At 45.1% G+C, this 27,850-nt stretch overlaps 1 protein-coding gene across 1 annotated transcript; it reads left to right on the top strand.

The window, feature by feature from the left end:
- The first annotated feature begins 168 nt into the window (after positions 1-168).
- Positions 169-27,254, top strand: LOC144124909 (uncharacterized). Its single transcript, XM_077657856.1, has 9 exons — positions 169-266; positions 480-582; positions 679-702; positions 4,801-5,168; positions 10,433-10,506; positions 13,564-13,669; positions 24,723-24,794; positions 26,032-26,100; positions 27,048-27,254. The coding sequence occupies exons 1-9, from the start codon at positions 213-215 to the stop codon at positions 27,078-27,080; spliced, it is 903 nt and encodes a 300-aa protein (XP_077513982.1). The 5' UTR covers positions 169-212; the 3' UTR covers positions 27,081-27,254.
- Positions 27,255-27,850: the final 596 nt, after the last annotated feature.

Genomic DNA, 27,850 nt, shown 5'->3' with positions numbered 1-27,850 from the left:
TCGATTAACCTTCATCCTTAATCTGCATGGTTTAGTCAGAGCAGCCACTTTTGATTAAACTTAAGTTATGCGAAAAATTTGTGGTTTAAAAATATTTACACTCTAAATACTTTGTAACATGTGATATGCATAATAAATTTTTAGGAAGCCCACTACTGTTCCTACTCGGCAACCTTGATAGAGTGAGGAAAAAAAAAAAAAAACTGTTTACCATGGCGGACGGCGTGGATGCAGCGGCAGGCGGCGATTCCATTCGCAACATGAAGGTGTGTAGAGTTCGCTCATTATTTGTACATAAAGTTGTTACAAAGCGACAGTCACTTCTGCTATGCAAGTGAAAGCGTGCAGCCTCTACGTACTGCACACGCCCGTGCTATAAAAGTGTCACCGCTGGCGTCTGTTTCGGCAGGGTTAGCCGTTGTGTTTGAAAATAAAACAAAGACTGACAAGGAAGCGTGTGATGTTCTCTGTTATTTTAGGTTGCTGACTTGAAGAAGGAACTTAAAGCCAGGGGCCTTCCCACAACTGGCAACAAAAGTGAGCTGACGGAACGCCTCGAAAGTGCGCTTGGCCTGCCCAAAGGTAAATTCGTGGGGGTCCGCGTTGCGCCAGCTTGTAACCTACTTGGTTCTTACGTGCTTTCTAATTTTCTTGTTTCGCTTTTCTTGCTTCCGACAGACATCAGCGACGTGCAGCTGGACGGTAAGCTTTCGTCAAAGCTTGCTATATTCGTTGTGGTAGTAAATTTGAACCTTTGCTAACGCGGTTTTTCTGATGCGAGCGCAAAGGTTTCGGTCAGTGTTGCTGGAGCAGCTGATGCTTGCCACAAGCTCATTCCAGCTGCGCTTGTGCCGCGTTTCTTTGTTCAAATAGCCCTTGGCGCGTGACTCAAACTTTCTTAAGTTTTCTTGATTGGAAATCTTTGTGATTTACTCCGCGAGAAGAGGTTTGTCGCCTTATCGATAATGGCGTCTTGTGTCTGACTGTGTTTCGGTATGTAAGCAAAGTTGTGGTCACATGCTAGCAATTTCAGTATAAGTGTGATCGCGGAGAACGTATGTTGGGCTGCTAAATGTAGCCCTGCATTACCGCTGTCCTCACTTAACACTAACGCGGCGAAAATTATTTCTGAAGACGCAAACTAAGTACTTGAAGTGCAGTCAAGAGTATTCTGGCCAGTATCCTGCTAAGTTCCTGCTTTATTAGTGCATTCAAGGGAAGCCGCTTCTTGAGGATGTGGCTGTTTCACATGAAGTGGTGCGGGTTGCAGTTGCTGCTACAGTTATGTTGTCTTGTGGTTGACACTGCGCTGGCACCTTAAGTTGCTCGGAGTACTTGGGTACACGCTTACCGAACGTGTTTCAGTTGTGGAATGTTGCAGTTGTGTTTCCTACTGGAATAATTAACCGCGGAGTATACTTTGCTCCTTGTCCTGTTCTGGACCTCAAAGTAAGGTTTAAGGTACTGATTAAATTAAAAAAAAAAAACGCTGCTCAATATTCGCACTATAAAAGTTAAACATTTAAACATGCGTTGTCCAGGGACTGTGTGCCACTTTACTTTGTGAAATAATTGTTTGCACAAATTGCTTTGTTTTGCATAGTTAAATAGAAGCAGACTTTTGTGGCACATGTAAAGAACTACTAGTCGCTGAGGTATATATGCTGCTATCTTCAGCGGATGAGCAGGAGCTTACAGATAGGACCCTGGCAGTCATGGCTGCATGTCTATGGGGGCGAATTGCAAAATTCCTGTGTACAGTAATGATTTTGGTATATGCTAAAAAAATTGACTGGTCAAAACAACTCCATGCAGTTATTGTTCCCAGTAAAAATTTATTCTCACTGTTTCTAGGTATGTGAACATTTGTCAAGCACGAAAAACCCATTTATGGCTGAGAAAATTGAATTTAAAATTTTCTTCCCACTTGATTCAAACTCGGGCCGTCCACACTGAGAAAGACTGGTTGACGCCATTTTGAAGGGAATAGCAGTGTAGCGTAACCTCTGGGATCTATGCCAAAAATTTGGTGTCGGTGCATGCATTTTACTTGCAAAATTAGCCGGTCAAGGCAACTTGCAAAAGTATCGTTTTTGGTGAGAGCAGTCTCTTTGTTGTTAGCATGCCTTGGTTCAGAGGTTCTCAAACTGGGTTCCGCGGGCTGCTTTTGTGGGTTCTGCGAGCACCCACGCTGGCCTGCCCGCTTTTTCCGGTACACTTCCGGTGAGCATGTGCGAAGCAGACACAGTACCTGATTTATGAAAATTAATTTCTGAGCTTTTGTTTCGTTTCCCAGTTTCATGCTGTCGGCAGTACAGACCTTGGCAGCATGCCAAGATGCTACGCACTGGTAATGGCATCGCATGTTTGTTTCGACAGGAGTGCCGATGGCAATGGCTCGCCCGGTGAACTTTACATAGCGACAGGACATTGCTGCACCTAGTTGCGCCAGTGCATGCATGTTTAGAACTCTGTCAAGATGGTGGGGAAGGGCATGGTGCACTAGGCAACGCATGTTACTTGCATTTTTGCGCATGGCGACTGAAAGTGTAGGCCGCACTGTCAAGCTAGCCGAGCCCAGCAAAGACGAAAAAGTTTTCACGTCTCTTGGTGTCAGCGGTGCGGGGGCATGCCTTTGCCGTTGGCAAGCCCATTCACGTCGAAAAGCCAGTATCTCGAAATAAAAAAAAAAAGCAGACTCCGCGCTGATGCTGGAGCGCCAATGATTCCAGACGAGGCGTCACATGATTTTGTACGCAGCCTAGCCATTTGAGTATGTGAATGTGAGGGAATGTTTGTCTTGTGACTTGTTTTCTGCTTTCTTGTCTTGGGGATGAAGGCTTGAGCACTAGTCAGGGATAGGCATTCAATAAAAAACTGATGGCTGAAAGCAAGGAAACAGATACTTACAAAAGTGAACGAAACAGTAAATAAAGCACAAAGGGTCCATTCACAAGCAGTACTGACTGATTGTGATGGGGTTTTGTTGGCACATGTTTAAGGCTTTTGGGGTTGCTTGGGGCAAAAAGTTTGACAAGAAGTTTGCCTTAGTCTTTCGATACAGGCAAACTTCAGTTTACCCTCAGTGTCAATTTAATGCAGAGCCCTCCACTGCAGTGTTCCTTACAGGCCACAATATTGCTTTGCACATAAAGTTCATTAAACAATGCTAACTTGTTAAAGGCAGCAACTCACAAATGATGTAGAGTGTGGCACACTTGACTTATATTGGGGGAGTAGGGGAAGGTTGTGTGTGTTCTTGGGCATAATAAAACTGTAATAGTATCAGGTTGGCTGACACATATCAGATGGCATGTTTTTAGCATGCTCCGCCATAACATTGCAGCTATATCAGTGCGTTTCATATTGGCAGCCTGCATAAAAGGAAAACGACTTCTTTTCAGAACTATTTTTATTGAAGATGTCATATTTGATGGCTGGTGAATTTGCAAAATGTGTGAAAAGGGTCACTTCTTGTCACTGCTTTGACATCGTGTATCCATTGAGGGATTTAGAAGGGGGGTTCTTAGACTTGGTTTTGCAGAACCTGTAGGTCCTTTGAAGTGCTTTCCGGGTTTCTTGAGTGCCTAAATTCATGTATGGCTCAACTCCCAGCCTCCCTTTAGCCACTGCTGGTACTCTAATTGTTCACGGCAGACTGTTTTACCAATTTATGGAGACTACCTTAGTATAATCTGTGATTCACTGGTGACTTTGCCTTGCCTTGCACTCTGCAGCCAAGAAATAATCTTCTGCATTAACGCCCACAAGCACCTAAAACCTCGGTGACATTTCCGTTAATAGTTTCGAAAGTCCATGTATGCTTTTCTTTTGACCTACAGAAGCTTGTTCGTTTTCATTGTTTTTAATGCTTTTAAGATTGCGTACTCTGAGCACAAATTTTTTTCTCAGTAAGCACGGTTGGCAAGGACGTAGTACATGCCACATAGCATGCACGTTTTAATTGCAAACCAGCCTTCTCATTGCAGTGGCAGGTGAGATAGCACGAATGAGAAAATAAAGCCCCCAGGTGCACTCAGGGCACGAATTGCAAAGCATGATCAATGCCCTAGACAGGAAACGGTGGGCTTAAAATGAATGTGCAGAAAGCTAAAGTCGTGTTCAACATTCTCAGAAGGGAAAACTGGAACCACAAGAATGAAATAACTAGAATAAGAATGGAGTAGAGTGCATTGGGCAGGTACTCTCGGATCGTGACTGGCAGTTTTCCCGTATTCCTCAAGAGGGAAGTATGTAACAGCTGTATCTTCCGCCATACAACCATTCCTTATTAATTGAATTTGGGTATTTCTTTAGGGGCCACGCATCTGCATGCTCTATTTCACATGCAGTTTGGGCAGCAAGGGAAGAAAGCCATGACACATAAGACATAAGAATTCTGAACACCTTTTTAAAGCTGTTGGGGTTCCGTGAGATACAGAAATTGAGAACCCCTGACTGAGAAGTATCACAAGGCAGAGCTCTTTCACGCAAATTTCTTTTGTAGCAACGCTGTTGATCAACCGTCATTGTATTGTTACCGCAGCCCGTGTATATGCCTAAAGGAGCAGCACTTCAGTGCCTCTTCTGAGATCAAAATGTGTCTCGTGGCAAATATGATGCTGTGGTAATTATGCTGGTATTGGCAAACATTGTTTGCATGGCATCAGTTTAAGGAAATTGTGAGGGCTGTTTCTGGAAGAGATTGCGTGTAATGTGGCCCTAGCAGTTTTGAATTTTGCGGGTCAGCATTTAGGTCGCATAGAATGTTGTGCCCAATTTTTTTCCTCTGTTTTGCAGACGGTCTGGATCAAAGTGTCGATGTCAATGAAGATGAAGCTCTTCTCGAAGAGAGTCTGCTCTTGCCTACAGAGGGGAAGGCGAACAATGGGGATGTCCTTGCCAGTGAGGAAGAGCTACTGGCCGCCACGCCGGTTTCAAAGGAGCCGCCACCCACTCCTGCAAAGCTTGGAGCACCAGCCAGTACTCCTGCTGCCACAGTTACAACACCAGAGAAGCCAGCCATGCCCACTTCCAAGGATCCGGCACCGGGAGAAAGCGATGCCAAGAAGACTCGGGTCAAGGTCACAGCCTTGTCGGAAAGCAGTACAGCAGAAGAGAAGACCGGTACTTCCAAGGTTCCCACGAAGGGGCTCTCTGCGGAGGAGGTGTGTAGTGGCCAAATCATTTATTACAAACATAGAAATGTTTACTGAGGAAACTTGTTTAATCTAAAGCCTGAGATAATTCAAAATACAGCTTATAGTTGAAGTGCAGGAGGAAGTGTTGATTGGTATTAGCTCACAGTTTACCGAAGAACCGCGGTGCCTTACGTAGTATTTCATTCAATCTCTCGTGTGTCAAAGCTGCTTGTCTCTGCCGTCACAAGTTTGCATTTTTGAATTTTTTTGTGGCAGGTTTTTTGTGGTATAGTTAAACCTCGTCAGTTTGGACTTCAAGGGAGCAGAAAAAAACTTCTGAACCATTGGAAGCTTGAAATGAGAATGGCCACCAAAAAACTGCCAGAAATGGCTCTTATTGTGCGTGAATTGGTGCTGTTGTGGTATGACTCTTCAGAAAAGGAAACAGCGCACAGCTTGACTTGGCTACGTGGCTGGCTGACGTTGCAGGCATGGCAGTGAAACTCCGAAAATGAAACATGGCTGGTCTATTTTCATTTCATATCATTTTATTTCTACTTCTGCCATACAATTTACCAAACACTGACTGAACTCATAGCCAAAGGCTATTGTTGGGTTCAGAAACAGATGTATGTACGCAAAGTCTCAGCTCTTGTGCGAATGTAGAACTACAGTAATACTGGTGAGGGACCAAAACAAAACATTGGGTTTATCTTTTAAACTGTGTGCATTATAATTATAGTATAGCCAACAAAATCTAACCAAAGCAACGCAGCATAAGTGACACAATCCGAAAACGACCATCACCTGTGTCAGATATGTTCATTAAGTGCGTTCTTGCAAATTGTCAAATATTTCCCTCTTAATCGTATGGGTGGTTTCTAATGGGTTGAGAAGAGTGAATCAAAGGCATTAAAAGGGTGTTTGGTTTACTGCATTGCTTATCTAGACCACTATTTTTAATGTGCACAGAAGAATAAAAGCAGGGATATTTAATAACTGGAATAGTGGCTGGCTTGGCTTGATATGCTTACATTGTGTTATGCAGTCTACTCCCAATAATTCAAAGTTGCCTAATTGGATTTTTTCGTTAATTAGAAGTGATTTCAGGGTCCCGACTGTTTTATATGTAATTCTATAGAAATATCACTCAGTGATTCGAAGTTGAAAAGCTTGAGGTATAGTTTAACTAGAAGTTATTTTTCAATTGAAAATCACTACGACCGTTTTTGATACCATCGGGGTTGTCGGCACCGCCGCCTTGAAACGAACAAGATACATCGATGCCATCGTAAGCGCCCGCAGCGCCGCTAATCTTGAAGTGGCTTAGCATGTGCTGACAAGTCGCGGCGGCGTCACTTGACTCGTTTGGTGCAAACTGTGTCTCTCTCGTTTGTTCCGCGGATGGTTCCACACCGAGTGTAACTTGGACCGTTGTTTGGACTTCGCATGCAGTGGTTCTACCAGTCATGGCGACTCGTGGAAGTTATCGCACGTTTGACTTGGCGACGAAAGTTGAGATTTTGAGAGAAAAGGCAGGCACCGCCACGCAAGACATTGTTTGGAAGTATGGCGTAAAGTTTAACACCCTTTCCAACTTTTGCTAATCTGGTTTCTCGAGTGCAGATGTTCATCTAGAATGGTGCCAAGCTATCGAAATGAATTTATTTGTCAAGCAGGTGATCGTTAATTTCTTAACCCTAGCGACGTGGCTTTCCAATCGTCGTCATGTGTGCTGTCGCGTGTGTGTCAGAAGTGCATGGGGAATCGGGTACTATGCAAGGCAGCCCGGAGGACAGATGTTTGGATGATCGCTAGTCAAGCAGGTCATATTTTGACACGGCGCCGCTTCGGGAGCCAATCCAAACGAACTGATGTGAGCCCTGCAGTTTTCAAATTACCGAACATTCAACGTCATAGGCTTAACGGGCTTTGGGCGGGAACCCTGCGGTGGCCTGAATTTCTGAAGTAACATGGGTCGAATTGATGAGCTTTTACTGTATCTCTCAGCGGGAGATGTTTGCCTTCTCTTAAGCCATTCGCTTCAGTTTTGAAGGGAGACAAAAACAACATGCTCAGTGCAGGTTAAAAATTATTTTTCAGCTTTCAAGCCAGTGTGCCGTGCTGATGTGCTCTCGCATGAATGCATGTCTTAAGTGTTTAACACAATATCTTGACTGCTAGATATTTCAGAAAATTTGCGCACTGTACTGAAGCAGATATCCTTTGAGATTTGCTGAAGGGATCTTGGTGCTGTTCCTATGACACTAATATTAAAGTGAAAATTTTGCCATCGTGAGTCTACACATGTGTAAGGCACAGGCAGCGAAGCCTGTGCGCTCGGATTATCATCTTTCATTTTGAGAGCCTGTGCTTGACAACAAGTCTGTACTGTGTTGCTGGAATGTGAAACCAAAATTTGTATTTTTACACTTACAGCCCCCCTCCCGTCTTGTCAATGCGACAGTTTTATCCTTGGTCGTGTGTTGTACTCTACCGAGTGACAGCGGTGGCTGTCTTGCCTTCTTATTTTGAAGGTGTTTCTCATGTATAGCCTAACCTTCAGAGTTCAGCAATGCCAGATTTGAGCATGGTGGCAGACACGGTATGTAGTGTTATGCTGCAAGTGCCATGCAGAATGGCACCTAAATTAAATAATTTGTAGCATGGAAACTGCCAGGACCATGACCATTGCTGTGCTCTTCAGCAGATAAGGGTAGGAAGACTCCAAGAGTCATTGAAATTAAGAGACGTAGAACTGAGGTTCAGATCACATAGGTAGCATATGTTTGTTTGTTCTACTTTATATAAAAGTACCACCATGTATGATTTAGCAGTTAATTTTCTCTTCCATTTAGTACCGCCATTAGAAAGGAAAGGTAACATTCCGAATGTTTTTTTTTTCAGCAAGTGTTAGCTTCTTTTCGTAGTTAAAACTCGATCTAACGAAACCCGATTTTACGATGTTCCTGGTCTAATGAACAAATTTTAATTCCCCGGCAAGCACCCATAGCGTTCAGTGTTCTCAATAACCCGAAATAACCAAAAAATGACCACAAAACGTGATTTAACGATGAAGTTTTTTCGGGAATAATGAACCAAAAAATGGTGATTTCTCACTTTCTTTTTGCCCACAATGTCTTGCAGCTTGTTGGCAGCATGCCAATATAACATCTAGGAGCCGAAGTTGTGGTCCTGGTCTTTGTTTGTCGTGGTTGCAAACTGCGCCGCTGCACGAATTTGTTTTACCAGATAGAACTTTCACACAAGCAATCCGGGCCTTGTGGACTTTTCATAAGCGCAAGTGCGAGTTGCCGGAAAATATGATGCTGCGGTAGCCTTCGGGTGCCGCTGTGTTGCAATTTCAGATTTTGGAGGGCAGAAAAATGCCTCCTCGATTTTACGAATTTTCCGATTTAACGAAATAGTTCATGCCTGCTCTTCACTTCGTTCAGTAATTTTAACTGTATGAGCCCATTGTGTCGCAAGACGATAATTTTTTTTTCTTTAGCCCAATCTAACCTCTGTATGAGGTTAATCCGATGGAAACAATTATTTTTATTTCAATATTTATGGACCGCACGGATTACCCTGTGTCATTACATTTTGAGGTAGTTTCCACGGTTCTTAATACAAGGTTTGCAGTGCTTTGGAAGTGTGAAAATGCTGTTAGAAAAAAAAAAAAAATCTCTTGACTGTGCATGTAGCTACTTGTGCACCATGTGCTGCAAATCTTCATTAGGGTTGAACTTCCCACCTATTGCATCTTTTAATGGTCTAAAAATGTAGTCACTGGAAACAGTCAAAAGAGTAGGGAGGATGAGAGGCATTCAAAATTCAGGTGCTTGAATTCTTCACTTGCATGTGCAGAATGAGGTACAGTAAAGCCTCATCAATTTGGCATTCATGGGGCAAGAACAATAGTTAATATTATTGAATAGCCCTAAATAAACTGCTGAAAACCGTTTGCATCACAGTAATTTATTTAGTGAACGCCTGGATGATAATTGCCTACATTTGAGGTGAGAACCAAACTACAGCAACAATTTTTTACGGTTTCATCAAATGCTTTGCTTCGCGCAAACTCCCTCAACAAGTCGAAGAATTGCTCCTGAACTGTAAAGTCTTCTATGGCTCTTTTCAAAGTGTGACGCAGTAGCAGTGGGATTCTTCACAAAGAGCCCCGTTGCATTTTGAGGATGCTTCACTGCACAGACTGCTCGGACTGAATAAAAATCGAGACCAGTGACGTGCCAAGCACTGTTCAAAATGGTACTGGCCTGTGTGCATGCCCGATGGCAGGCGTGAAGTGCCGTGAAGTTAAGAAAAGCGAATCCAAAACTATACAGCCAAGCTAAATTCGGCAATGAGGTACTTCCGGTCATCTTCACGCACTCCTGAGGTCTGTTTGGATCATCGCTGACTGTGCAGGTCATACTGCGACGCAACCTCCGGTCTGATTTAACTGGTGCGAGCCCGCTCATATCCGAATTAGCGAGCGTTCAATCCCGTAGACTTCTATGGGTGTCGGCCAGCACCACGCTTCTAGTTCGATTTATCCGAATTTTCAAGTTAATGGGGACCAAATTAACAAGATTTCATTGTGCGCATTCATATTGTAAGAGAACACCTGTACGTGGGAGGTCATTTTGCTGATCTGATTGCAGGTTGCCGGTGAGTTTCCAGAAGCTCTGAGGATGATGTAAAGGTGGCCATTTTTCCTTCAGACATGTGCAGTTCCAAATTTTCTCCTTTTTAGTTGCAGAATAGGATCAATATTGCTCTTCCAGGAGTTGGACCACTAGTGCCAAGAATTTTCGGGCTTTGCTGAACAGGCTTGGTGCCTGTCTTTGGTCATGCACTACATTTTTTAAGGCTGGCACTCGTGCAGCCACATTTCATCAGATGTCGCAATCTCCCAAGAAAATAATTGCCACTTCCTCCATATCACCGCACAAGATTAGACAGGTGTCAGCTCATCCTGTTTCAACTCATGAGATGGTATGGAAACCATCTTGCATGGGCCCCAACTAGGGCCCCTTGTTTTCCATGATTGTGCAGTAAATTGCAGATTTGAGCATTTTCTAGGCAATTGTGTGCTAGTAGCCACATTCTTTTTTTGGTGGTATTATTCTGGACTTCAGTAGCAATGACAGTGATGGTAATTGATGGTATGTAACAAAGTTCTGCTGATGCCTTGACATATTTGCTTCCCCTGAAAAGGGCGGTTCAGACAGACATGCAATGCAGTAACATGCACTGTTCAGATCAACAAATTGTTTTGTTTTCAGAGGATAGCACTTCGGTCAAAGAAATTCAACATGCCAATTTCGGACACTGCTCGACTCAAGGTGCGAATGGAAAGGTAAGTGTGTAGTTATTTCTTGTTTTCAGCATTCTGGGTGGAAGTTGAAGTGATCGTGGTCCTAGGAGTGTCACTCTAAACTCAAATCTTGCTTGTAACATTGTTCAAATGGTTGTCATTTGTTCTATCAATTGCTGGTAAATCATCTGTGCTGCTACTTCCGATTTGCCATATATACTCGTATAAGGGCCGCACCCCCAACTTGGCTAACTTCAAAAAGAAGAAAAAAAGTCTGCCAAATGTTTTATATACATGTAACTATGCCCATATAGTATGTCCAGCCGTGAGCTAATAGGTAATACCATATTACTTGTGTAATTTGTGCACTTTTTTTTTAAATTAATGCTTCAAAAGGGGTGCGCAAATTACGCAAAAATTTTCTAAACGCCCTAAAAACGCTACAAAGGTCATAACACGCAGTATATACTGCATATTGCCGCCTATACATAGACCCTTCCATCTTGCACCCCTCGCTGGCCAAAAAAAAAACTTTACTCCAAATGTGACTCATATCCCCGTTGAATGGTATGACAGCACATGTGCAGCTCAAAGCATTAAACGTGCAGTAATACAACCGTGAAGCCAGCTGTGAGAGGCAAAGGAGACAACTTATGATAAAACGGCGCACTCGCATGTGGCTGACTAGTGGCAAATTGAAGAGTAAATGGTTTGGTAGTTTTGGATTCGGGCATGCATGCAACTGTTCATCTGGGAAAGTGACCGCCAGCGTGAGCGAGCCGGGTAAATGGTGCACAATTCGTGCACTCGCCACTCGCACCTTTCGCAGCCGCACACGGTGACTTGGCCATGCCCGTCTTCCCAAGCCTGCCTTGCACCCGTTTACATGCTGTTTGTGTGGCACAACACAAGGTGCAAAATATGCTAGTAAAAGCTTTTCTTTAAAAAATCTGGGTAAAAAGTTGGGGGTTGCAAATTGCATTAGTATATACTCTTATTTACCTGCGACATTAGGTGCAACCACAGATGCATCAGCTGAAACTGCAAATACATGGTGCCACAGTGCTCATCCTGTGTGCTCATCCTGTGGGCTCAGCGTTTGCGCCAGGAAGGACAAAACATTATAGTGTGCAAAAGCTATAATAGGGTGCGCATACGCCAGTGGTGCATTACCGATGGAATACCATGTGCTGTAGTAGTGCACTGTTCATCCGTTGTTGCTAGACCTAGCATGCTTTGCATGAAGCCAGAGTGAACGCGCTTTGAATCTAGTCATGGTTTCTCATAAAAGGTCTTAACCTTGTTACCAGTTGACTGTCACACAACAGCCTCAATTATAACGGACATATAATTGATTTCCTCAAGGCCTTCAGCAGTGAAACATGCAAAAAAGCAGGCGAGGCAAATGCCACCTCACACCAATGGCTGCAGACTGCACGCGTGGGGCACCCCTTCGAACAGTCGGCCAAGGCATCATTACTGTCATTTGAGCACCGGATCTTCGGAGGATCTAGTGAACTGATCTAGCAAGCTGATTTACTCCAGGCGGTTAATTTGCTCCAGTTGTCAGGTTTGCATCTTATCATTCATGCTTCAATGCAATATATATTTGGAGGTTTTGCCAGGGCTGCACTAATTTGTCATAACAATGCATGTCGCAGCATGAAAGGGGGAGGTGTAAAGGTGGCTCGACTGTAATGTGAAAAATATCTGCAAAAAAAGTTTCATGTAAGGGCTGCACCCCGTCAAAACTGCCAACGAAAAGTGTAGCCCTTACACGAGTGTATATGGTAGTTTGCACTGATTTTCATGTCACCTAATGCAGCAGTTTCGGATCAGATAAGTGGGTTCAATTCCGACCGTGGTGGTCGAATTTCGATGGAGGCGAAATTCTAGAGGCCCGTGTACTGTGCGATGTCAGTGCATGCTAAAGAACCCCAGGTGGTCGAAATTTCCGGAGCCCTTCACTGCGCCGTCCATTATAGCCTGAGTTTCTTTGGGACGTTAAACCCGATAAACCATAAAACATCAGATCAGATGAGGATCTGCATACCTTTTTGAGCCCTTGAAGACATGAGGTTTTTGAAGCTCTTGCTTTGTGATGAAGCTGTGTCTTGAAGTCAGATGTGTACGAATTGTGTCATGCTTGCCCAGAGTCTTGCAAGTTTGTACGTACCGGTAATTGTTAAAAAGACTATTTGCATTGCAGTGAGCAAATGGAGCATTGCTTTTTTTTTTATGTCCTTATAGTGAGGTCTATTCTTAGCTAATGCTAGTTGCACGAGCTGTCCTTTGCTGCTCTTCTAGATTCCTAAGTAGTCTTCACTGATGTTGGAGAGGCCTGACTACTGTTGCTTATTGAACTCTGTTTGTTGATTAGACAACCTAAATGTGGCCAAGTTGGGAGGGTTCAGCAGTATGTGCTTGAACATCATTGTTCTTATTGCGAAAGCACTGATATGCTCGCCAACACCAACCAAGAATCTTGTCATCTTTTGATCTTGTACCATAGCATAGCAACAGCGACGCCAGGCTAAGTTAAAGATGAAATCAAATCAGGCCGCTGCACGAGAGCACTAGGCTGTTTACCGTGGCCAAACACGCCCCGTGTTAAACTGCTATCCACCCTCGTGCTGTGCATTGCACTCAGTCTTCTTCATCCACTAATACTGCACGTGCTTTCGCACTATAATCGGTTTACCAAATTAAAACCCTGACACGTTTTTCTGTTCTGCTCAACAAAACTGAGTTTTTTTTTTATAGAGAAACCATGGTTTGTATTATTGGCTGAAGAAGTTAACGGGGCGCAAATGTACTGAAAGAACTATTTCGGCGCAATCGCATAATCCAGTCGCCTGAAATGTGAGGGGACATGCATGCTCTATCCACATGGTAACAATACCATGCGACTGGATCTCAAGGCAGAGGTATAGTAAATTTTTTTTCCCCAAAACATGCGTCTTGTAAACTTTTACTCCCAATAGTCTGGAACTGCTGCTCTGATGTGCACCAAAATATAGGCGGGCAGCCGGTCCTGAAACATGATCTCTAGGTCAAAGCAGAGGCATTTTCACCGCTTGCATTGCTTTTCTCCTGCAGGTTTGGTGCTTCTGCTCAGAGTAGCCCAGCTGCAGAAACCAAAGGCTCTGTTGTCAAGACAAGCTCGGTGAAACTGTCTAGGACATCGATTACTGCTAACCCTCCTGTAAGTGTTGTTGCAAACTAGTTACGTATAAATTGAAATTTGTTTTTCTATTTTACATTAAATGCCTGGAGATGGGATTCTGCAACTTTTGAAGCGAGAAATCTGATGAAAAGAAATTCTTCTTCAGCAGATGTGAAAACTTGTTGACTACGAAGGCCATTGTCCTAAAGCCGCACATAAAAAAAAAGGAAAAGATTTGTGCTTTTATGCAGGAACAGCCTGAGGAGTATTGTATGCAGTATACCGTATTTACTCTTTTCTGACGCACCCTCGATTGTAATGTGCACCTGTTTTTCACAGAAAAAAAAAAGTTCACTGTCTTCGATTGTAACGTGCACCAGGATTTCATGGTTCAATGAAGAAACGAATACCAACCTTTATTGTAACCACTCTAATCCCATGATGAAGTGAAGGCGCTAATGCTCATTCTCCTTTTCCTGTCTGGCTGGCAAAATTGTCTTCACTCATCGTTGCTTTTGGAAGCCTCCTTGTCGCAACAACCCAAAGCATTTTGTTCTCGGTGCTGTCCATGGGATTTGAAATTCTGCTCTTCTTGACGGACTTCTCAACCGTGGAAGACGGGAATGTGCACCGCGCATCTTTTACTCATTCCACAAAGTCTTGCAGCAGGCACACTTCATCCTGTTGCTTGGTGCGAGGCCTATCGATGTCCATGACTGCAGTAGGTGATATGGCAATGTCATTTTTAACAAAAAAAAAAATATCAGCCGGCATTTAGTGATGCTGTTGTCAATAGGGTGTTGCTGGCATAATTTCATCGGTTTCATTTTTATACTCGATTCTGATGCAAATGTCATTTGGGATTATTTTTTCCCGAGAAAAGGTGTGCTTTTGAATCTAGTAAATCAGCAATAATGTTACGACAGGCCTTTTGATGTCCAATTCAGTCTGCTTTAAAGGGGCTCTGAAATGCCTTACTCGGAGAGCACATCAACTCGCTTAATCACTACACTGTTTTGTCACGAAAACCTGAGCCAAATAATGCACCTCTACACTCAGCAGAGAACCCACAATCCCGCGCGAAAGTTGGTGAGCCCTTCCCAATGACTTTTTCTTGGTCGCGCCCTCCTCCGTCGCTCGTACCTGCGTATACAAGTTGAGAGGTGGCTATTGGTTAGATTCTTTGAGACGACAGACAGCCACCATGGCCGCGGCCAGTAATCCGCGCAGCTCCGGCGAGCTCCGCCTCCGGAGGTGAGGCCAGCAGAGGAGTGCCGACCTTCCGGCATGCAAATTTTCTTCACTCAATAGTGCATTCTGCTACTTGCCATTCAGAGGGTAAACATCTCATTTTCAAAACCATCTGCAACAAGGAGCCATCACGATCTTAATATCCAAACTTTTTTTGCCCGTACGGACGTATCCAAATACACCTTTTTTCCGTGTATCGTGGAGAGTTGGAACGCTTTGCATGGCAATATTCGTGCATTATCAATTTCTGATTTTGCGTCAGCAATTGAGTCGTAGCATTGTATGGTGTTGTGTGCAGCGTTTATATTTGTAATTCTTGTCATATACCGTTTTATGTGTGGAATTGTACCACATCTTATGTAACCACCCCTGCTATAGCCCTAGAATGGGGCTGCAGTATTTTCAAATAAATAAATAAATAATAAAAGTAATGAGAGAAGAGGGAAAGGTGCGAAGACGCTGAATTCAAATTTGTTTACAGATTGCTTAGCTTCTACAAAGCACATTAAAAAAATTTTTGCTGGACAATATTCATGAAGCGGTGTGCTTTAACATCCCAGGCATACCGCAACTTTATTAGAGCCCCTTTCAGAGCCCCTGTAAATAACCAAAATTCTGCTACGTCAGACCTGTGAAGCTTGTTAATTCGAATTTCATGGGGACACCAATGCAGTTTGAATTAACCAAGGTTTGAACTATGGAAAGTGGACAGAAATTCGGCACACTGTGGAAAACAGTGGGGTGGTGGGATTACCCTATTTTATTGTTCTAAATAATCATTTTACCTTTCACTTTCTCAGAAGGCAGCGCCCAACACCTTGTGTTCTAAAGCCCGAACATAGCAGTAGACCTCCTTTTTGCCTCCAAAACATAAGAGGCGGGGGCATTCTGCATTTCCAACTTGCACAGGGGCGGACTGCGTCAGGGTTGTGAAGGGCATGCTGTAGGGCTGTAAGGCTGGAAAAACAAGGAGTGTGCATCCATCCTGTCACCATTTAATATGTTGTAAAATGAAAAATGCCAGGACGGTCGCACATTGACCAGTTGTCCAGACTTCGAGCATGGTTTATCTTCTCTTGAAGCGTTTTGGTGTGGTAATTAGTGCTGACGGATGACATTTCTAGATCACTATGGTGTGCCACACCGTGTAGGCTAAACTTGGGGCTGCTGCTGTGACCAATCAGCTCTATCAAGGGAACGTTACGCAGATGTCTCTGGAGAACTCAGATGCGTGGAAAACATCAGTGGAAGCTCCACTTCATTTGTGCACACATATGCCAGATTGGCTACCTGTGTTTCTGCACTTATCGTGTCATTCATTGAAGCTTGTAACCGAAGCATACTACGCTGTACAGTCAATCCCGCTTATAACGGACATGAGCGTCACACGGCATCCGTTCGTTATATCCCGACGTTCATAGTAAGTGGACCGCAGCTTTAGAGACAGTTGCTTGTCAAAACACAAAATTTTTTCTTTGCGAAAAAGTCCGTGATGGACGTCTGTTTTTGCAGCGCAGATGCGAGGAGGGACGTTTCGAGTGTATTTAAAGCAGAAGCGTGCTCTTTGCCGAGGCCCTTGGCATAGATAAGTTGTCTAAGGCTCTCTATGTAGCCCATTGCCACAGGCGCGCCTATAGGTGCTGGCTCATAAGTTTCAACCTTATCTGATTCCTCCATGTCACTCTCCTCCCGCAGTTCAGAAACGATGTCCTAGTCCGTGCACGGTTTCGCGGGGTCGGCGTCGTCATCGACAGAAATAAAATCATTCCAACCAATGTCATGACCCCCCCATGTCGGAGTTGACGACGCGCTGCCACAAATTGCCGCCGGGCTGGTCATCTTCCGAAGCATCAGGCTCAGCATCAGACACTGTGTCGACGAAGCCGGCCTTGCGGAAGCAGTTCCACTCCCCAGTGGCTTTCACCTCCATCCAGGCTGCTTTCATCATTTCTACTGCTGAATGCAATGGAAATGGGCACGGTGTTCCTGTCCGCCATTCCGAATTACAACCAGGGCCTGAGATTTGAACGAAGCCAACGAAACGTCTGCACCGCAACAAGAGTGACAAAATCGCCCGACGGGGTAGACGTGCAACGTGCACAGACGGCAGTCAAGCTAAAGATACAGATGCACAGCGCCAGCGGAGAGACCAATGAGGGGCGTCCATGAGCGTCAGTGCAGCCACCTCTTGGCTCCCACGGAAGGCCTGCTTCATGGTGCTTGGCTTCCACGATTGGCACCGGCAGTGGCGCGGTTGATCGCGGAGGCCACGCGCAGATTTACAAGAGAGTGAGGAGAGGGGAGCAGAGTTGCGAGGAGGGGTGGGAGGGCGATCTTGGAAGGCGCGTCGATGGGGAAAGGGTAGCTCGCTTGAGAGCGGCACGAAACGGGGCAGGCAGTTCGCCTTCGAAGAGCGTGCTTGGTGTTCTAAGGTGTCGGAGGCAGGTTATCTCACATCTGTGCCGGGTTTACACCGTCCGTTCGCAGTAGCCGAGCAGCAGGGCTTAATGACGTTCGTTATATGTGTGATTTTGTGGCATTGAAACAATGTATATTTTGACGGTCGCTCAGGTCTCGTTCGTTATAAGCAAAAGTTCATCTTAAGTGGGGCCGTTATATGTGGGCTCGACTGTAGTATGATTCAGGTCTGCGTGCAGTAGTCTCTAGTTTTTTAGGTTAAACATCCTATATAATTGCAGCTCTGTTTTATTTCTCAGTGTTGGGCTCCTGCTCCAAATCAAATTTTCGCATGCTACAAAGCCAGCTGGCGTGTTGCGGCATCTGCAAACATAATTCCACCTGACATATTGCTTCAGTTTATTGTGCAGAAGAGTGGCATGTGAATACAGGAGAAACATGTCGATATACAGCATAGACCGCTTATAACGCATACCGCAGGGGTCTGGAAAATCCGCATTATAAGAGGTACTGCACTGTAACCAAAACGTAGTTTTTCCATCCATTCGCGTTTTCAGAATGGCCAGCCTACCTTTCAAAGTGCACCTGACAACGCTCAGATGCACAACACTGCAATCACAGGTAACAAAAATGTTTTTTTTAAATCTTTTTGTCGAAGCGTTGTAATGAATGAAAGAACGACATTATTTTAGTCTGGCCCTGCGATTGAACTGCATTGCTAATGGCGTCATCTTCAAAAACAGTGAAGCACTTGAGTGCTTGCTCGCTGAGGTTTCTCTGAGCGCAGTAGAGGCGCAATTTCTTGCAACAGTCGAGCGTGTCTTTGCTCGAAACTTATGCTGCTGCACTTTCACTCACCTCGTCGGGTCATCCTCGGATAGAGGCTCATTGCGACCGTCCACTGCTGCCACGATGTGTTCATCTGAGGCGGCTACTTCACATGCAACGCTGTCGGGGTCGGCGACGACGAGCTTATCTCGTGCCAGTCCTTGAAACACTGAATATAACCGTTCAATGGGTTGAAACCGTCATGCCCCAGAATGTTTGCAAGGCACCTGGCCTTGACTTGCAATATCGAGCCACTCACAGGAATGCTCTGGGCCCGGACATCATGATACCGTTCAAAGTGGTGACATCATTTTACTTTGATGCACGAATCCGCTTCCTTGCAAGCAATGTGGAGTCTTCCTGCAGCTGTTGTTGCAACTTGTTGCTGTTCTTCCAAATGGCGGACACAGTAACCTCTGCAACAAATTACTTTTTTGCTACCGTAGCCTTTTTCAAACCACTGTCGACGTCCCTCATAATGCTCTGCTTGGTTTCGAGAACTTGCCGTTTCCTGACTTTCGGAGGCGCAGACGCCAAAGGAACTGAAGACAGCCGAGGCTGGTAGACTTGCCTACGTTAACTTTTTGCTACATGCGACGACACATATCTTGCTCATGGGCTCAGGCCTGACAAGATGTTGCTGCACGTGCGCTTGGTACGAGCAGCGCTTGCAGCGTCATCCCGTGCGCTCGCCGCCGCGGCCGCCACTCCAGCATGCTCATCTGGCCGTGCGATCACGTGCTTTCATGTTTTTTCCAATCAGGGAGGCGCATCGGAGAGTGAGAGGAAAAACGCCTGCTTTACGACTTCTATTTTTTTTTCTATCCTCTCCTGCCTTCAGTCTTGCCTTGAACTAGGCTGACAACACTCCGTCGCCCCGCCTGTTGCCCCCTTCTTACGCAATCTGGGAAGCATGTTCCTCGCACCCGCCGGTACTCACGGGCCCGCACCGCTACGCGGGCCGCCAGGCTTTCCAGAACCTGCACTATATGCGGTCTTCGGTTACGTGCTGCCGCGTATTAAGCGGTATGCCAGTACATGGGAAGCGAAGCGGTTGTCACAGAAAGCCGCATACAATGCAGCCCCACACTTTAAGCGGTTACATTATAAATGGTCTGATCTATAGTATTCCTGTCTGGTCTGTTTTCCTGGGTTTTGTACTTTGAGAATCTGCTCCTACTAAGAGTTTCCTATTCTCCCATCATTGTTGCGTCTTGTTACTATGGAGTCATGACTTGAACTTTGGTTTATTTGCATTAACTCTTTGGTCCTCAGTGGTTGTTGCGCTCGGCTACTGACCCGAAAGGTATGGGTTGGATCTCGGCCGCAGCGGTCAAATTTCGATGGAGGCGAAATGCTAGAGTCCCGTGTACCACATGTGCGGTGTCAGTGCACATTAAACAACCCCAGGTGGCCGAAATTTCCGGAGCCCTTCACCACGGCATCCCTCATAGCCTTGAGTCGCTTTGGGACATGAAATCCCCCTAAACCATAAGGCATCTTTGGTCCCACAAACATTGTGTGCATTATGGAAAAGCCATTTGTACTTCGGTACTCCACAAATTGAAGCAAATTTCCGCTCCCCTTTGAGTTTTACAGTCAAAGCTCGTCATAACGGTCTCATTTTGCGCAGAAATTCGTTCGATATATCCTATACGCGTTATAAAAGTGTAGAAATATGGCGGGGGACAGCCTTCCGCCCCGCCCACACTCCCACTCCGCGGATGCAGTGTTCCCGCTCGCTAACCGCGGATGGGCTCGTGCTCGAGGGACAAAGGGGAGGGACGACACAGCGTGAACACTCATATGCTATCACTCATATGCTATTTATTACAGTTGCAATTAATACACAGAGCGGTCCAGCTAGCTACAAAACATCGAGTCATTTCTCAGAAATAGAAGGCAACGTAAGAAGGACTTCCGACTTACCGGCTGGGGCAGGGGCGCTACTTTGAAAGTATCGGCGGCGAACATTTGTATGCGCCGACAATGGCTGCCGGGTTTTCCCGTGCGCGCCGCATTCTTGAGGCAAAGCCGTTCCCTAGAATTTGCTAAGGAAGGCGACCAGAGCGCGGGCTTGCTGCACTCGCTTCGCTGCCTGGAACCAGAAGTCCAGCGGCAAGGCACAACGGATCCCCGTGTGCCTGCCACGGAAGGTGACGGGAGCGTGCGGCTCCAACCGCTCGTGGCGCTGGCCGGATCCCGAAGAGAGACTGTCCGTTTCCGCAAAATTCTATGTAACCTACGAGGTGGCGCTCCCATCGCCGTTCCCTTTCCCCGATGAAGGAGACTTCCCTCGCCCAGCTGATGCTGTCCCGACGCACACCGATGGAGATGGTCGGCCACGTCGAAATGGAGGGGGAAAACAGGCTTCCACAAAAGCAACGCACTTTTAAATTTCCTCAGGAAAAGTGTTAATAAACCCCAGTAAAGGGCAACTTAAGACGGAAATCAGAGTTGAAAAAACGCACTATTTTTTCATTTAAAGCGTGGTATAAGCATGTGAAACCTCACCTTGCATTTCGTACTGGAAAGCAAAAATGAACACAAATCAGGGTTCTGGCCACTCGCAAAAACTTTATTTTAAAAAGTACGTAACCTTCGTTTGGCAGCACTTCACACTATCTGACAGGATAACTTTCGCGACGAAATCAACACAGTGCTGCCAGCCACTGCTTGCATGAAAGTCATAGTGTCCTAAGACGCAAGCGAGACTTCTCGCCTTATTTTGAAAAACGGTACCTGACACAGGCAGGTCGTGTGCTCTAACATCCTTGAGCCGCGAAAACAGGGCATCTTCAACATCCCGGTGGTGACAAAGCCTTGCACACTTCCTGTCGTTCTTCAGAGCCCCTGCAGAGTGGACGTTTTCAATCTTCTGCCTTGCGCTCAAGATGGCTGATACAGTATTAGGCGCAACGCCGAAGTCATGTGGCAATGTCTCTTTTCTTGCGCCCGCTGTCAACCTCCCTGAATATCTTTATCTTCGTTTCAAGCGAAACTGCTTTGCGTTTCGGCGCCGCTAGTTGCACGACGGCGTCGATAGAATAGATTACAGAGATAACGCGCGTGGGTCAGCAAATGTGGTGGCAGTGGCGTGCAGGCGGTGGTCAATGACGTGCGGTCACCTGCTTGGTGGCCGTTGACGCTAGATTCATTCGTCATCCCTAGATGGCTTGGCGTGCGAAAGCGCGGGTGATTCAACCACATTTTATGTGTGGGCGATTCAAAAGATCAAAATTTAGCATGTTTTGAAATTTTTTACGGCTTCTTGCGCATTTTGAGCCACGTGAATACAAAAACTGCTTCGTTATAACCGATACAGTATCGGATTTTGAATTTTTCATTTCATTACACAGATAGAACTCCGATAGAAATAAAGCATGGCCAACCAAACTTTGCTTTTGCTTTTACCTCATTACATTCGATAATTCGCTGTATCCATGTTCGTTACAACGGTTTGACAGTAATCAAAATTCGTCTGTACTGCATTCACACTTTAGACATTGAAGTTTTATGCTCTTCGTGCATCTTCACAGAGTGCTGTTCCCAGATGATCCACATGTGTTCAAATAGTATTCATGGAGTGTGGTTCGGAGTTTGCTTGTTGACGCACTTTGTCTGCTACATTCTTCAAAAATCTAAATTCTTGGAATAAATGTCATTTTCATAAATTCTTTTCAAGTTGCAAGCACTGGGATAGCTGGGATATATTGCTGCCTTATGTTGCTAATCAGAGCGCTGTTGTGTGCAGTACTTGGTGTGAACATTGTCAGTGTTGCAAGGCTACCTCTTCGATAATCCACAGTGCTTTCTGGGCAAGCACTGTAGAGTGAAGACATGCTGTTTTTTTTTTTTCATAATGCCGCAGTAAAGCTTGTTTTGCTCACATGAGTAATAACTTTGTTGATGGCCTTGGCTGCCTTAAGGGCACAGGGTAAGGTAAAATTAGAAAAAAATCGTTTTTTTTTTCTTTTGGAATTTTAGAAGTTCAATTCTTTCTACACATGTTCCATGATCGCACTTTCCTCAGAAAGCCATATTTACGGCTGAAAAACGCTTTTTCCGAAACCAAGTAGTGAGCGGCCACGCCCCCTTTCAGGATTAACGTCAATTTTTTCAACCAAAAAGTCCACCACCTGATTTCAAAACTTGTCTAAAATCAGCTACATATAAAAAATTGTCTGGCAGCTATTGTACAGCTCCTCTTTTTTAGCCAAGACAGTCCTGAGACGCTTTGCACGTTTTTTCCACGTTTCTGCAACCTTCATGCAGCTGCGTCCGAGTGCTATCCCTTTCGATCAGTATTGTAAATTGTGCCGGTGTTGGTTGCTGCTGATAAGTTGAGATGCCCAGGGCAAAGAAGGCCTTCGTCAGGCGTGAATTTCACGGCAACCGCTACGCTCATCGTGAAAAAGCAAAAGGATGTCCACGACCGAATGAGATCCCGAACGCCGAACGCGCCAGCTCCTCGACATCGAAGCTTTCAAGATTTTCTCTGTGCTTCCAGGAAGAGGATGTGCTACAGAGCAGCAGCCAATATGCTTAATGGACATGGACGGCATTTGTGCCGCAATTACACAGATTTGTGTGTGCAGAGAGTGCGGTGGAAGTGTTGAGCTCATCGAAATTGTGACAAAACGGGTAGGTGTTGCAAGCGTTTACAGTTTGAACTGTGAAGTGTGTAGTGCCGCACAACGATTTGAGACGTCGAAGAAAACTACTTCTGGCCTCTATGAAGCCAACCTCAGGTTAGTGTATGCCTTGAGGTCCATTGGTAAGGGAATGGCTGCAGGAAATATACTCTGTGCTATGCTAAACCTTCCTAAGCCGCCGACAAAGTTTGCGAAATACAATCAAGAGCTTCTAGGTCACATCGAAGCTGCTGCTCAGGAGTCGATGAAAAGGGCAGCTGACGAAGCTGTGCAGCTGAATGAGGGGGATAAAGACATCGCAGTTGCTCTTGATGGAAGCTGTCAGAAGCGAGGCCATACTTCCAATAACGGCATAGTCTCTGCGACCAGTGTAGACTGGGAAAGTGCTGGATGTGGAGGTTTTGTCTAAACGTTGTCCAAAGTGCAGCATCAAGGGTACAAACAGTGACCCCCTTCATAGAGAGGTGTGCCAAAGCAACTACCAAGGCACCAGCTGTGGAATGGAAGTCGCAGGAGCACTGAAAATTTTCGGCAGGAGTGAGGAGCTTCACGGCGTTCGATACGTCAAATACCTTGGGGATGGTGACAGCAAGGCTTTTATGGCTGTGAAGGCACAAATGCCATATGGTGATTCCGTTGAAATATCCAAGGTTGAGTGCATAGGGCACGTGCAAAAAAGGATGGGCACAAAGTTACGAAGGCTAAAAAAAGGAAACAAAGCAGGAAAACTCTCTGATGGAAAGAGCCTCTCGGGCCGAGGCCGACTGACTGATGCAGTAATAGACAAGCTCCAGACGTACTATGGTTTGGCCATCAGAAGAAATGTAGGAAACCTGGATGAAATGCGAAAGGCCGTTTGGGCAACCTTCTTCCACTTATTGGCCACAGACGATGACCCATGCCATGGACATTGCCCAAAGGGACCTGATACGTGGTGTGCCTTCAACAGAAGTCAGTCAGAGGGCAAGCCATTTTTCCACAAGGAGCGTTTGCCTGCATCTGTCTTGGAGGCTATCAAACCCATTTATAGGGAGCTATCGAAGGCTGAGCTCCTAGAGAAGTGCCTGCATTGGCGAACTCAAAATGCAAATGAGTCGTTCAACCATGTTGTTTGGGAACGCGCGCCAAAGAATGTGTTTGTTAGGCTTCGGACCCTACGGATGGCAACACTGGATGCTGTTCTTTCATTTAATGATGGTAGCATCGCACGGGCCAACGTTTTGAAGGCGTGTGGATTGAACCCAGGGAGCAACACCATCAAGTGGCTGAGGGAAGCTGACCATAAGCGCATGTACTTTGCGGACCGAGCAACACGACAGCTTACAAAAGAGGCCCGACAGTCAAAACGACAAGCCGAAAAGCCAAAAAATGACGGCGACAGTGACTACGAAGCAGGGGGCTATTAAACCAATTACTATGGAGGCGTTTCTGCGAATAAAAAATGGTTTTTCACATCTTTTTTCTCTTTACGCTCTATTATCTCAAAACAGTGTTTTTTCTTACAAAGGTACCATTATTTCCAATGCCTTTCAAGACAGACGGCTGATTTTTTTTTGCAATCATCTACATAAGTGTTGCCAACTACTGAACTAGAATTAAGCAATTTCACTGAGCAGTTATTCTGTTATGAATTTTGAAATGCGCAAAGAAAGGCCAGATTTGTGTACTACCGGAAAAAATTTTATTAAAAATCGAATTTTGAACACATTTCAAATATTCTAGTTCAGTAAAAAGAGCACAAAATTTGGCAAACAATGATATATGTATTATTAGGCTACTGTTATTAGTTAGTAAGAAACATGTACCTCAACATGGCCTAAAATGCATGGGAAGTATAGGGCTTACTCTGTGCCCTTAAGGAAATATTTGCTCGGCTACTGCACGATGAATAAATGTTTGCCGAAGCGCGTTCTATACATCTTGCAAACATTTTGTTTCAGCCTGTTGACCTGGCGAAGTTGAAGAAGAGAGCTGAGCGGTTTGGCCAGAGTGTTTCTACTGTGGCAAAAGATGTAAGTTCTCTAAATTTATTTTCTGAAGTGTTTTTCACGCCCTGTTGCTTTCTCTGTATTTGGCTGCTTCAGTTCTATTGCTATGCATTGGACCACAAAGCCTTGGGAGCACCACGTTTATAACTATCCTGCTGCCCCGAGGCCTTTTTTTTTTTTCTTTTTCTGGGGCCTGTCTCAGCGTTGCCTTTGCCTGTGGAATTCTTCCCAGAAGGAGTTGGCATCTTTCGCCCATAATGGCAGCCACTCAAGCAGTGAAGTAGAATGGGAACACAGGAGTGTTCTGATTCAGCAACCTTTATGCGTGCTTGCACTTGGGCCTGTCAATATACAGCCGGACCGGCATATATCGAACTCGAAGAGGATCGCAGAATAGTTTGATATATCCATAATTCGATATTTAAAAAGTAGAATTAGAGAAGCTTGTGTGGTACCTGGAAGCAAAACTGCATTGCACCCACTTTAGTGACGCACTTCTTGCAGCGGCGTGCCACCCGCCGCCATGCTGGCAGCCCACCACTCGCTACAGGCATAGCTGTAGCTAACTTGCTTCACATAGAAGCCGCAGCGGATGGTTCTTTGGAACTAGCCACTGCTTATTATAAGATGTCTAATCCTGTTGCTAGTACACTATAAATGGAATAATCGCTCATCATAAAATTCAGGACAATTGGTTTTCGCAACACTTGCAACAGCAGAGTGAGGCATCCCAGACGTTGGCTGCGGCTAAGCTTTAGTTATCTGGGTTGGCTTCACCGCATGGCAGTGATGCGGCACGGAAAATGAATATGAGATCGAAGGCCATCCTCAAATGCTACCGATGTTAACCTCTTCAAAACGGTTTCGCAGCACTAGCGATGCTAGCACGTGCCTAAGAGCACACAGCCGACCCGTCTCTGCAAGTGAGAAGTGGTTGAAGAGCGCTTTTTGGAGAAGCGCCACTTGCAGGGGAGTGGTGCGCAATTGGGTATATCGAGAGAGTGGTGAAATTGGAGTTCAATATTGTGTTCGACTTTCCTATACTTTACAAAACATTTTAAGGGGATAATCTGTATTTGATGTAGCCAATAATTCAAAACATCTGAGTTTGATGTATCTGGGTTCAATTGTATATCTGTGAAGTTTCATGGGAAAAGGGGCAGTCTCTGTAGGATGTATGTGGGCCAAGTTACATTGAAGTGTGGCATGTAGATCACACAATGCTTCACTTCTTAACTGCTCTCATCTCTTACACTGACAGTTGGAGGAGAAGGAACGGCTTCTGAAGAGGAAGCAGCGGTTCACCTCCACACCAGCACCAGCACCAGATGTGAGTGGAGCTCCTGCATGATTCTTTTCACAACTGGGCTGTTTGCAAGCTCATTCTTATATGATCATTGAATGTAATGTAACTGAACCTTTATACAGTGAAGTTCATGGTATGGATAAACGGAGTTCCGCTGCCAGCAGTAGCTCAGTGGTTATGGCGCTCGGCTGCTGACCCAAACGATACGGGTTGGTCCCGGCCGCGGCGGTCGAATTTCGATGGAGGCGAAATTCTAGAGGCACGTGTACTGTGCGATTTCAGTGCACATTAAAGAACCCCAGGTGGTAGAAATTTCCGGAGTCTTCACTACAGTGCCCCTCGTAGCCCATAAACCCTTTTAAAATTTAATGGAGTGCTTGTACATTGCATGCATCTATGAGGAGTCTTCACAAGTAGCTGGCGTGACATCGATCAAGACATGTTTATCATTGGCACTGGGCCTTAGTGCAGTACAAACTTGTAGCATAAACAAAACTGCTGGTGAGTGCATGAGTGTCAAGTGTAACTAACCACTGTTGCGCAGTTTGCTGTGCTGGCATGAAATGAATACAATATGTTGGGCAAATTGGTTTTTGACTTCCATAGCTACAGCATAGAGAAGAAGACACACAACCTTTTTGTGTCTTTTTCTCTGTGCCATCAAATGCACTGTAGTTTTGGAAGATAGATGAAATCAATGCTGCGAAAAATGTATGATTGAAAGTGTTCTGCCTTTGTTCAGTGTTCTGAAATTGTATGTAATGCAGAGTACTTAGTATGCAGTGATGGTATTGGATGAAAGCTGTTGTGCAGTCACCCTGCTTAATGATACAAAATCTTGGCTTTCATTGCAAGTGCATTGGTAGGCAAAGGATTGTTGTTACTGAGAAAACTCTTTTAAAATCAAAGTTTAAATGAAGGCTACTGTATTTTTGGAATTCTTGAACGATATGTACTTTGTTTCCCTGCAGTCACCAAAGAAAGTGAAGACAATCACCATCTAGGCACAAGAGATTTGGCCATTTGCAACAACTCCAGCTGCTACAAGAGGTGGGCAGCTGACTTCCGGCTCTAAAGGCGGTGCAGATTCAGCACCTACTGACACCCATTGCCATTACCATGTTTTTGTTGAGAGGAGTTAATAAATTATTCATCTCATTGAATAGAAGGTAATAATATTTTGATTTCAAAATGTGTTCTTTCTAATGGTGGGCTACTATATGACTGGACTCGGTTGCGATGCCTTGTATATAATGGTGCGATTACAAGTGGCGTGGGCTATAGCATTTGTGCCTCAAGGGCTCTTTCATTCTCCTTACTCTTGGTTAAGTTGTACCCCCTTTGTCAGAAGTTTAGAGCCCAGGGGGTTTGCTTCTGAACCACAGTGTGTCGCTTGTAATGCATCCTTAGTGATCAAAATGTCCTGAAGGTAAGAAGATTTTTGGTACTGCCCCCTCCAACGGGTAGGACTTTCACAAATGCTACAGGAGCACCACCTTACGCCTGAAACATACCCAACCCCTTGTACTATAGAGCGAAGTAGTATATATGAAAAATTGCAAATCACTGCAGTCTGCTGCATTGGAGAAATGCGAAAGATTTACGTTCGAATGTCAGCAACTTTTTTTTTTTTTTTGCATCGTTGTCATCGTTGTCTAACATCGGTACACATCCCCAACACACTTTACCATCGTACACACAGCGCTTTCACTTTGTGCCTCTCTAACACGCTTGAACCAATGACCCTTCGTGGCGTATGCATTGCGTGCTCGCC

Source organism: Amblyomma americanum, chromosome 3 (assembly GCF_052857255.1).
Source record: "Amblyomma americanum isolate KBUSLIRL-KWMA chromosome 3, ASM5285725v1, whole genome shotgun sequence".
NCBI lineage: Eukaryota > Metazoa > Arthropoda > Arachnida > Ixodida > Ixodidae > Amblyomma > Amblyomma americanum.
Note: the sequence above shows the minus strand (reverse complement) of the source record. Positions and strands in the feature narration are given on the sequence as shown.